General features: G+C 50.7%; 1 protein-coding gene across 2 annotated transcripts in view; it reads left to right on the top strand.

The window, feature by feature from the left end:
* Positions 1-12,645, top strand: part of LOC126535967 (uncharacterized) — a 58,218-nt gene that overhangs the window by 16,845 nt on the left and 28,728 nt on the right. For both annotated transcript variants that reach the window (XM_055073393.2, XM_050182847.3), the window contains one exon: positions 5,518-5,673. In XM_055073393.2, the coding sequence (XP_054929368.2) occupies positions 5,518-5,673 (156 nt within the window). The remainder of the gene's footprint in view (positions 1-5,517; positions 5,674-12,645) is intronic.

Below are 12,645 nucleotides of genomic sequence, written 5' to 3' on the forward strand. Positions count from 1 at the left end.
TGCTCGCATGTTTTTTCCTTCGTCTGCTGACAGATTGGCACTGTGTTTACCTTCTTCGTCGTTCGTTAATGCGAGTCATGTCGTATCAAGACGACGAAGTCGTTGCTGCTGATCATAATCATGTTGGTGCCCTACCTTTTGTTGCAGCATCTCCGTGTTCAAAAGACAAGAAGGAGGTACTGGGTGTCTCCTTCGCATCCTTTTATTCAGGGTCTGTCTTATACAGAATCAGACTTGCTTTCCATTGGGAAGTCTCGGTTTAGGCGCACCATTGTAAAAAAACAAGCGCAAATGAGGCCAACCAAAACAAGTGATAGCGAGAGCTGACGCAAGCAGACGATAGTGCGAAACAAGTCTCGCTGAACCAGACGCGAGTACGAATAGAGCGGTCAGGCGGGTCCACATGATACCAGTTTCCCGTGTGTATGTCACTGTAGGGGCTCCTTTATTGGTCTCCCCTGCTTGTGGCTCGCTTGCTCCCGCGGCGAGCCACAAAAAATCCACCCAGGACCGATCCTCCCATAATGCCCCAGCCACTAGTGTGGCTGGGGCATTATGGCACAAAGCAGAAACAGTGACCTTGCCATATGAGAGAGGGTGAAATTTCCGCCACGGTATTATTTTTTTTTGCGCACAGCTTTGAAGGGTGTGGGGATGCATGACTCTCGCGCGTCTCCTGATATGTTTTCCCCGCATAGCGCGTCTCCTGTAATCCGGCTTCGCCGCGTGGCCTGGCGCTCGCGGCGGTCGGAGTGGTTGAGGCGCAGTACGAGAGATGGCGCGAGTGTTGCGCTGCTAACCCCGCCTGTCGGCGGGGTTACGTGGGCGCCGAAAGACAAAGCGCTCTCCTTGGGTCAGGACAGGAAGCAGTACGGACGTGCCGTGCCGCGCGTGTGCCGATCCATGCTTCTGCGAGACCTTCTCGTGTGGCCGCCTTTGAACGCGCCACCGTTCGCGTGACCGTACACGCGAACGACCAGGCGTTGGGATCCAGCATGGGGCGAACATATTCGCTCGCTATCCGGTCGCGGTGAGTCGGACTTCTAGATTTGTCGCGCGCCCATCGGCATGTTTTGTGGATAGCAACTCGGCTAGCAGGCATTGATCTATGAAAGGTGCAATAAATGCCCTTGTGATTATTTGCACTACTGTGTTGTCGTTCCTTTGTCCCAAGAGCACGGAGGAGAACCCCACAAGGGTTTCTCATAAGCCTTTTCTCTATGGCGGGGTCAGAGCAATGCTGGTCGGAGGCGCCACCGCGTGATTTAATGCGCTGCTGAGAGCATTGTTGAAGGGCAGTATGTTCGAATTCCGTCGCAAATGCTTCAGCGTTTGAATCACCAGGCATTTTTGCCCATTGGAATACACATAACTGATGGGACCACAGTGCCAGTTCGAATAAAGCGGTAGTTTGAATTAAGTATTTTCGTATTAACGAGATTCGACTGTAGTAGCATGTGCAGCTTAGTATGGTTAGTGTGTGGGTTGGTTACAGGTTAACATCACTACAGTAAAACCTTGTTAATTCGACCCCCATTGATTTGAAAAATCAGATACAACTTCAGATTCATACTCTGGTCCTAGCAAGCGTATGAATGATTTTATAGCATCAAACTCTCAATAATGCGGATGTTCTTGGCTGCTCACAGGTTAACTTGGACTACCCTCGAATCGCCACAAATACTCAGTGTAAAAGAGCAAAAGCAAAGCTAGCACCCAACTGAAACGAAGTGGTGCAGTCCACATTGCCATAGTCATCAGTGGAAACCATATAGGAATGACACCATAGAGGAAAGAAACAAAATTGGAGAGGCCCTGATGTCATGTTTTTGAAGCCAGAAATGCAGTCATGTTGGTGTGCCATCTCCCTTTGCGCCTCCAATCTGCTCGCCGGAGCAGATAGGCGCAAGCTTTGAACTTACGTTGCTATGAACCACTGGAAGTGTGTGCTGCTGAAGCGTGCCAGAACAAAGCCTACGATACTTCTGTAACGGTTTTAGTGAAGCAGACACACTTCTGTGCTTTTCTGTGGCATGTTGAAGAAGACGACGAAGACACGTACCATGATTACTTGAGTGTCTCTGTTGCTGTCTGACACACACATTGATAGACCTTAAACACAACTTTCAAGCTTACGCCCCACACTCTAAAGTTAGCTTGTCTCGCAAACAGAATGTGCTGTGAGAAAGACACGGGCCGGAAAATCTTATCTTGCTTTTCAGACACCAGCTTCGGGAATGCGGTTGCTATGGCAACATTGACACTTGGGGTACCGTATTTACACGATTGTAAGTCGACTCGAATGTAAGTCGACCCCCCCATATCGCTTGACCGAAAAAAAAAAATCAGAGAGCATAACCGAGGGCGCATTCGATAACGAAAATTTATTAGTAGCTGACATGGTCACTGGACTACTAGTCTTCACTAGTGCTGCCATCGTCATCGTTGCTGCGGTCCCACAGCGCGTCGTGGTCCAGCGAAATTTCAAATTTGGCAAACGACCGCACCAGGACATCTTGCAGAACAGCAGCCCACGCCAAATGCACCCAGCCACACGCAGCCGTCAGGGAGGCTCTTTTTACAGGTCCGGTTGGCGTAATTTCGCAGTCTTCTGCCGCCAGCCACTCGTTGTACTCACGGCGGAGCAGAACCTTAAAATTAAGGCGAAGGTCCGGGCTTGTTTCATGACCACGTCGCACTTCACTGGCAGGGACCGATCACGCATTTCAGCGACGTACGCCGCAAGCTTAGCCTACAGCTCCGGAAAGCGTCCAAACTTCGGCACGTGGGAAATTTCTCACTTGCCATCACACATTTCGCTTCGCTGCAGTCGCCACTCTCGCACCACCCGTTTAGAAACATCGAAATTGCGGCCCGCTGCGCAGTGATTTGTTTCTTCGGCGTAAAGGATGGCAGCCCTCTTGAACGCTGCTGTGAACGAGTGCCGAACGATTTGTGGGCCTGGAGCACTCATGACGACTGGGGAAGCATAGAAGTAGCACGTAGCCGGCAGTCAAGTGGAACGCGTCAAACCAATACCAATGCCTTTAAACCACGACCGACTCGTAATAAAGCCGGTCGTGCTTTAAACAGAGAAAGAGAAACCAGCGAGCGGTGTCTGCTCTTCCATGAACTACCGATACTCCCCGCAAGCGCCGCCGTTCTGAGGGTGCCGCCGCAAATTGGAACAGCCGCGCTTCCATCAACTATCGACACCCCCCCCCCCCATGAGTGTTGCATGCACTGTAAGACTCAAAAATGTTCAAAAACCCTTCCGAAAAGCAAACAAACACGCGGGATAGCGAAAAGATACGGGTAGGGCCATAGAGCAAACATAAAATTGTAACTACGTTGCAGCTCCCGTTGGTATCGCTTTTTTTGGCGGGGCCATGTTTCGGTTTCGATTGTAAGTCGACCCCCCAACTTCAGACTTTCAAATTTAAAAAAAGGGGTCGACTTACAATCGTGTAAATACGGTACCAGTCCTAGTGCTCCTTTGTGAAAAACAGCACATGACTTTTACCACACTTTCTCCAACACATCTGTCCTGGCCGGGGCCTCTCCTGAGCTTTCCTTCCCCCATGGAATGACACGAGCAAGCATTTTATGTCTATTTGTGCTGTTATAGCCTTTAGCCTTTATTCCTGCGTTTACAGCTGCGCATGACACTGCTTTTGCCACGTGCCTCCAAATTGCATATTTGCCAACCATTATTGCATTGATAGTGACTACGGTTTTGTCTGTAGCGGCTGCGGCAAACAGTCACCATCCCTGATCATATTGACAGAGACCACAGTATCATACGGGGCAGTTGCAGAAAACAGTAGTTTCATTTTGACTCAGTGCGTGCATTGGCCGCGTGCCTTCAGAATCCATGATAGCGTCGATAGCGGGGCATGGTTTCATTTTGACACGGTGCAATGCACTGGCAATGTCAAACATGGCGGAAGCTGTCGAGGATGACGAGCGATTCTACCACGGCCCGCACGCTGGCATCACACGTGCCGGCTACATTGTCATGCCGTTGCCGACCAGCTCACTGGGGCCACAATGCAAAGGAAGTCACGAGGTCTTCCCTGCTGCGAGCGCTAATCAATCACGAATGACAATTGCTGCTTCTGCACTGCCTTTGTGCAAAATAGAAACAGGACTTCTCATTAATTCAGTAAATAAATTCTGTTGATGTAGGAGGCATTTGTTTCTTGTTCGCTTCATACCCTCGATAATTCGACATTCAGTTAATTATAACATTTCTTTTCAGTTTTGTGAAATCTGAATTAACGAGGTTTTACTTATAAAGCATGTGAAACACTTCCAAAGCTATTGTGCAATATCCCATACCTGCGATACAGGTGGCTGTGAACTGAGTTGTGAAAGTTATAAGAAGCATTTCTTATTTTTACAGACGTCTCGTCTATTCGTGTAGTGTTGAGAACAATAAATATGCAAGATCATCATGGGGTGTACATGCCAGAACGCAAAAGAAATCACTTGGTTCTCTTTCGTGAGTTTAACTGTACAATATTCTAAGAAGACCTCACTCTTGTCACCTAAAAAGTGGCAAAAGTGATTAAGTTGGCCAGCAATGTTTCATGCTTTATGACTGAAAGAGCAATCAGGTTCAAAGGAGCCTGATTGCAACGACTAGGAACTAGTGCTAATTTATGGGGAGGAAGACGGGCTCGCTGCAGTCCACTCAAGTATGAAATGACCTTCAACACTATCTAAGCATTTTTTTAGCCTAGGAAATGCATATGATTATGTTGCACGTAACTTAATTACGCTATGAAGGTGTAGAAACAGACTGCTTCATACACTGCTAAAGAATAATCTGCCTTAGCTTAAATTCAGAGATGTCTTCATCTGTTCATTGTGTACAGTAGTCTCGGTGATACGATTGTGGCTTGTAGGAATTTAAGTGCGACACAAATTTTTTGCTCACCCTAGACAAGAGTACAACATGCTAGAATTCGAATGTAGCAAACTGACTTTCTTTTCACGGTGTTTAATACGAACAGGCCCGGCCATCTGCTCGGCCTCTGAAGATGCTCCTCTGACTCCACAGCATTGCGGTGGCGGTGAATTAGTGGCATATGCTTTCTTTGAATTAGTGCACATGCTCTTGACATTGTCTGTTAAAAGCTAATGCTTTAGCTCAAGACTTCAGCTCAGGCATTGTCGTGATCTTGAGCTTTTGTTGCCTCTGCTTATTTCCATGCCCTGCCAACATTGGCATTGAGTGTTTTAGTCACTCATAGGTGTGATCTCCTGAAGGAGCGCCCAGTTTAATCATGACTATATTAATGATGTTTTACTCCACAACAATTCCCCAAAGCAGTTCATAAACGAGGACGTCTTGTTTTAATAAATTTCTATTTGCATAGAATTATCTCACTCTCATAATAAAGCTTGCTTCACGAGGGGTGCTCTAGCTGGCCTGTCCACAGTTTAACTGCAACGGTTAAAGCTGGCAACCATCTCAGCTACAATTCACCGCACTACTCTCTTTGCTGCCAGGTGGCTGACGTGGTCATTTACCTTGACAAGAAGCTGGAAGATGGCGACTGCCATTTGCCATCTTACGTGCGTGGAATCCAGAACTGCCTCAGGAGTTTCCTCAACCTGAAATACGAGCAGCTGAAGTACACACGCTCAAGGAAGGGTAGCCAGGAGGTATGTTGGTGTTCATTCAAAGTCTTGCATGTTTGCTGCACATTAGATGCCACCACATTGCCATCTGTATCTTCAAAGAAATATTACAGTCGAACCCATTTATAGCGATCCCATATTTATCAATCTATCGGTTATAATGAACACATCTCACAGCATTTACGATTTTCCATTCCTGCCTATTGAAACTGGCTCCAGATATGAAGAACTTGTTCAAAAGCACCATACTGTTACAATGAACACTTAAAACCCAGTTGATGTAAAAGGAGGGTGCATGCTAAGTTCCGAAGCATGGAAGCACAACCAAACTGTGTACACAGCATCCGCCCACTCCAGTCTGACCGCGACAGATTTGACCGCTCATATGAGTGAGGGCTGTGCATGGGTTCCAGAAGCTCAGGAAAGTCACTTGCTTTCAACCATGCTAGGGTGACTGTGCTTTCAAGGCATGAGCGTGCTTTAGGGTGAAGCAGTGCAGTGTACGGCAGCCCTGGCCTCCGATCACGACTCACGACGGCGATGCATTAGTGTGGAGTTCTGGTGGTACTGTGTGCAACCTTGGAAGCGTTACGACTTTGCACCGCTGCACCACTATTACGACTTTGTGGTCCCGTAGCGCTCGTCACCCGTTTCGTGACAGAGCGTTGGTAGCGAAGACTCCGAGCCAGGCGTCGATGAGAATAACAAAAGGGACTTTATACACTATATACAGGTCATTATACAGGACATGAAGGGATCGGCACTGGGGCCGAGAGCTCACAGCAAACGCGACTGTTCCCGCACGGCAACGTCCGGCGAAAAACGCGTGACACATCTCGCTCCAGTCGAGAGCGGCACTGGCTCCCGGTGGGTCGGCGGATCCGGTTTTTCAGGCGGCGCGCCTCCGCTTATAAGCCCCCAAAACCATTGTCACCCAAACGGCCCAACACAAAGCGAGCACTCGACGGTCGTCCGAGAGGTCCAACCAGCGACCGCGCTGGCCACCTGGTTCAATTGTGGCGGGCGCGGTGACCTTCAGGCAAGGGCCGGAGGTCACCTAGTGGATGTCTACGGCGCCGGGCTGTCTGGCACTTCGCGACACGTTGGAACCTGCTGCTCGCCGAGGCTTCTCCGCAGAACACCACTGCCTGGCGGCTCAGCATCTTGACTTGTCAAGGGAGAATTAGGGCGCTCGCAGGATAAATTCTGCATCTTGCAGATTCGGAATCCGGGCTTGTGGTAATGGCACAACAGCATCCCCGCCCTCAGATAAGGCGCCGGGAAGACGAGCTGCCTCCACGTGGCTCGGATGCCAGGCGCGCACGTTCGTCAGGCTCGTCCAAGTTCACGTCCAGTGTCGGGACGCCAGGTAACTTCACGTGCCCAGGTCCGACTCGCCAGGACAGGAGCTCTGCTCACCGCGTTGTCGCCAAGGCACCTCGACCAGCTCCGCTCGGGTCGTTCCTAAGCCCTTGCTTCTCGCCACTGGTCCCGGTTGGTCGTTCTGCAGCTTGCAAAACCGACCGGCAAAAGGCAACACCCAACACGAACAAGTGCCCTCTGTCTCCCGTCAAACACCAGACAAGGCTATAATCCAAATCAACCTAACTGAATTGCTATCCCCCTTTTTGCTCCTGCTGCAACAAGAGGCAGGTGTACGATCTAGTACACAAGGCTCAAACAACCAGTTTTCAACTTAACAACACACCAAAATATCAGAAATAATTAATAATCAACAATAACAATGACAAATAGAATGGTCCCCTTGAAATCACTTGGACCGAAAACATACTACTGAGGAAGCAAATGAGGTCATTCATTTTTCCCGGCGATATTTTCGCGGAATCCGAAGCTGCTTATATTTGCGACCCTGCTTATCCGTGTAGCGGCGGTACAATAAGCCAGATTCCTTGCCAAATGAAACCCTCTTTTTTTTCACTCCCCGTTTGACGCTCTTCCTCAGATCGGCTAGTGAACAGTCTTCCTGTTGCTCGCGAATCAGAGTTTCTCTTTCAACTGCCGCCTGCTCCTGCCAGCTGGCGGAAACCGGAGCGAGTGTGGAGCCCGCGTCGCCTAATTGCGGCGTCGCGTCTATATCGCGGCTAGCACTGCACGCGTCACTCCCACTCACTTCCAGGACACGCTCGCCCAGGCCAGCCTCCGAGCTCTGCCTCTCCCGTGCCTGCTCGCCACTCAAGTTACCTTGATCGGTCCGTGTGCCGCACCGCTGTTCGCTCACCGACGCAAAGTCAAGTTCCCTCGACAGCGGGCGCGCTTTGGATCGCGTGAGGGCCATGTACGCCCCGTCGGCAAAGAACGATTCGCCCTGATCCTTCAGCAGCTGCTCCGAGCTATTTGAGAAGAGGTAGGGAAAGTGCTCCGGGAGGGCGGCTGACACAGCGGCTTCGGTGTTAAGTTTCCCAAACTCTCCTTCAATGATAACCGTTGCAATCGGTAAACAGACACTCTCCTCCTCGGCCACTTGCCGTATCCTAGCACACTCTCCCGTAAAATCACTCGAGGAGACGAAAGACGGGTGAACAACGTCCATAGTTGCTGCAGAGTCCCGAAGTGCACGGCACTTCTTACCGTTTATCTTAATTTCCTGCACATAGGGCTCTAATAGACGTATGTTTTTGTGAGTTTCCTGTATTGTTGCAAAAGCAATTCTCTCTGGGCAGCTTGCAGCGATGTGCCCTTGCTTTTTGCAATTGTAGCAGGTTAACGATTTCCGTTTTTCAAAAGAACGCGTCGTATCGTTTCGCTGTTTCGGACCATCGTCATCATTCTGAGATGCATTCTGTCCTTCCCTTACAGTTTCTTTGGGAAGGGACTCGTCTTCCCGAAACTCGCGACGCCTGATTTCTTTCCGTTCATCGGGCTCCCCGGAAAACCCATCTCTCCTATCTGCTTTTTCTACGTGCACTGCCTTGCTGTGCAAGCTGCGGCGGGTGTAATACTCTTCCGCTAACTCTGCTGCCTTGTTTAGCTTAACCTCCTTTAGCCTATCTTGCAGCCAGAGCCTGACATCCTCATCAATGCAACGGTAGAACTGCTCCAACGCGATGCATTCGACGATTTTGTCGCGGTCGTCGTAAACCTCTTCGCCCTTCAGCCATTCCACCAGGTCGGCTTTTAGACGAAACGCGAAGTCAACATTCGACTCCTTGCCCTTTTTTGCATACCGGAACCTCTGCCGGAAAGCTTCGGGCGACAATTTGTACTTTCGCAGTAGCGCTTCCTTCACATCACTGTAGCTCTCAAACGCCTCTTTCGATAAGCAAGTTATTACGTCTGATGCCTCCCCAGGAAGCAAGGCTAACAGATTCTGTGCCCAGAGGGATCGCTCAAGGCTATTCCGTTCGCACACGTGCTCAAATTTCACGAGGTATTTGGCCATATCCTCTCCGACGACAAAGGGTGGAAGTTGATCGCGTATTCTTGGACCGTTAGAAGTTAGACTAGGCGCCGGCGAGCTATTTCGGGTCTCCAACTCTTTCATTTTAAGCTCGTGCTCGCGACGTTCCTTTTCTGCCTGCCACTCCCGACGTTCCTTTTCTGCCTGCCACTCCCGACGTTCCTTTTCTTTCCTTTCCTCCTCGCAACGTTCCTTCTCCCTCTTTTCCTCCTCGCGACGTTCCTTTTCTTTCCTTTCCTCCTCGCAACGTTCCTTCTCCCTCTTTTCCTCCTCGCGACGTTCCTTGATATCCGCCCAGGCCTCTTCGGCTTCCTCAGCCGTTACGTCCCTAGTCCTCATGACCTCAAGGATCGCATTCTTTCTTTTGGTTGAGCCCAACTCGATGCCCAACTCCTCACAAATTTGGAGAAGTTCCTTGACCTTGTACTTCTCCATCGTTCACACTGTCCTCCTGCTGTTTACCCTTTTTGAATATACCTGCCGTACGCTACTATAATGCTACTAGTAAGACATATGCAAGTATTTCACACACTGCCCTGTTTACCCCCTCAGCATCCCCTGGTTTTCAAAACACTCTAACTAGGCTTGAAACACACAAGGTTAACACAATGCAACACCAAATCCTTCCCTAAGCTACTATAACCTGTGTCAGAGAAAGTCTGGTGTTTGAGGTAAACTTCAGGCACTCACCGCGCCGAGGTAGCTGATGCCGGTCAATCCCGTAGCTGCCATCCACTGTTACGACTTTGCACCGCTGCACCACTATTACGACTTTGTGGTCCCGTAGCGCTCGTCACCCGTTTCGTGACAGAGCGTTGGTAGCGAAGACTCCGAGCCAGGCGTCGATGAGAATAACAAAAGGGACTTTATACACTATATACAGGTCATTATACAGGACATGAAGGGATCGGCACTGGGGCCGAGAGCTCACAGCAAACGCGACTGTTCCCGCACGGCAACGTCCGGCGAAAAACGCGTGACACATCTCGCTCCAGTCGAGAGCGGCACTGGCTCCCGGTGGGTCGGCGGATCCGGTTTTTCAGGCGGCGCGCCTCCGCTTATAAGCCCCCAAAACCATTGTCACCCAAACGGCCCAACACAAAGCGAGCACTCGACGGTCGTCCGAGAGGTCCAACCAGCGACCGCGCTGGCCACCTGGTTCAATTGTGGCGGGCGCGGTGACCTTCAGGCAAGGGCCGGAGGTCACCTAGTGGATGTCTACGGCGCCGGGCTGTCTGGCACTTCGCGACACGTTGGAACCTGCTGCTCGCCGAGGCTTCTCCGCAGAACACCACTGCCTGACGGCTCAGCATCTTGACTTGTCAAGGGAGAATTAGGGCGCTCGCAGGATAAATTCTGCATCTTGCAGATTCGGAATCCGGGCTTGTGGTAATGGCACAACAGAAGCTATGGCGGCAGCACTCTCTTTTTCGCACAGTTATCCATGCGGCACTGCTTGCACTACGTTACATATGCTATTTGGATGATTTGCACCAATTTGAACCAACGGCTGCTCTAGCATTGCTATCGATATACAGTCGATCCCGGATATATTGAACCCAGATATATCGAATTATTGCCAGTATCGAACAGTTGAAAAATCCCCTTGGAAATCGCATGCAAGAGTATAGTGCTATTGTTCGCGTATTTAAAACTCCCATGCACTGGCATATCAATGTATCGAACTCCGTGCTGAGCTGAGCCCCGGCAAGTGCGCTTCTCCTACCATACCGCACCCCCGCAAGCGCGCTTCTCCTCACGAAACTCTTCCTATGTTCCCGCAATCTCACGCGCGCCGCCCCGCACTCTGAGAAAGGGGCGTGTGGGTAAAATGCACGTGACGAGCAGCACTTGGAGTGCGATTGGGTGTGAAAGGGAAGCGGGAGGGAGAAACCACGCTGACCGCAGGCACCTGTTTCCTGCGTTTTGGTTGGCTGACACCGCTGGCACAACGAGACAAACGAGGTCAGTGCAGCTTGGGCTTGTGGTAGTGCGGAGACGCGGAGCGGTGCGTCTTTCGATTCGCTTTGTTCCTTTTATTCACGAGGCCAACGCGAAAGCTTGAGACTTGTGTGGTGCAGTGTGTTTTTCTTTCCGCTTTTGGCACATGTTCCGGAACCACGGCTGCGAAAAAACACAAGAATTTGGATTTTTCAACAAAGGCGGACATCATTCGACAGGTGGAGGCTGGCGAGAAAAAGTCGTCGGTCGTCGCGGCGTTCGGAATTCCTCGCAACACCCTGAGTACGATCCTCAAGAACAAAGCCGATGTTAAGCTGAAGGCTGTGCAGTCCAGGAGCGTGTCGTGTGCGTGTCCCAACCTTTGACAAGGTCGAGAAGGCGCCATCCCAGGCAGCGTTACAGCACGCGATTTCGTCAGCGCTGACGACGGCGTGCAAGCTGTAGAGGATTGGGCTGATGTGGAGATTGTGGCTGACATCATGGGTGACGAGGACGCAGACTAGAGCAGCGGCGAAGGTTCCGACGAAGAGGACCAACCACCATGCACCGCACCTGAACTTGCATCAGCTTTCAGCGTCATTCGCCGCTGTTGTGGCACAATGGAAGGAGCTGGCCTTTCTTATTTGGACACTCTCAACCCCTGATCTTGCTTCGAAAAGTAATGAGCTTCCCTTTAAACTAACATAAATTGTTTCTTTCCTGATTTCATTTTTCCTCAATTAGTTACTCATAGCAGGTTTCTGTTCCATTGCCGCCACCCATGAGATTATCTCAGCCGCTGACTTTCCGCTTGATGTTCTTTATTGCCATGTTGCTCACCATACAGGTCTCATACTTGTTGGTTAACTTCCTAGGTCATTTGCTCCACTTTGCATCAATACAGTAGAACCCCGCTGTTACGTTCCTCACTGCTGCGTTTTCCTGGCTGCTACGTCGTTTTCATCCGGTCCCGGCATAGCTTCCATGGGATCCAATGTATAAGGAACCCCGCTGTTACGTAGTAGCTGTGAAAACGTTCCCGCATGATACGTCGCAACTTAGCACCCCGAACCGCCTGCTAAAGTAGGCAACGTGCTCCAACCGCCATTTTGGCTTTTGACGAGTTTTGGCTGGGCTTGGCCGGACTTGGCTATGGAACTGGCTGCAAGAAGCCGCACGCCAGTTCGAGAGGCCGCCACTAAGTGGCCACTCGTGAAAAATGCTCTCACTATCATCACTGTGATTACGGTCACCGCATGGTTGTTGGACGGGTCGACTCAATCTAGTAGCGATGGGTCGACTCACAGAGGAAGGAAACTTGGGAGAGGCCCTCACGTCACTCTTTGTGAAGCAAAAGTGAAACCGGAAGTTGGCGCTGCTCGTGGCGTTGCTCCGCCTATCGGGCCAGCTCTCCTCTCTTGTTTACATTTCTCCCACGCCGCGCCGCGCGCAACTGGGCTGCTCGGACGCGCGCGCTCCGCAGCAATACTAAACAATCGTTAGCAGGTTAGCATGACTACGCCAAAGAGGGCAAAATTTCCCGCGGATATTCCTTCGTCATTTGCCATTGCCGTGGCGGGGTGACGACGAGGAGCACGAGCCGCATGATGCCGGGGAGTGGCCAAATCCTAGCTTTG

The sequence above is a fragment of the Dermacentor andersoni genome, chromosome 4 (genome assembly GCF_023375885.2).
Source record: "Dermacentor andersoni chromosome 4, qqDerAnde1_hic_scaffold, whole genome shotgun sequence".
Classification (NCBI taxonomy): Eukaryota; Metazoa; Arthropoda; class Arachnida; order Ixodida; family Ixodidae; genus Dermacentor; species Dermacentor andersoni.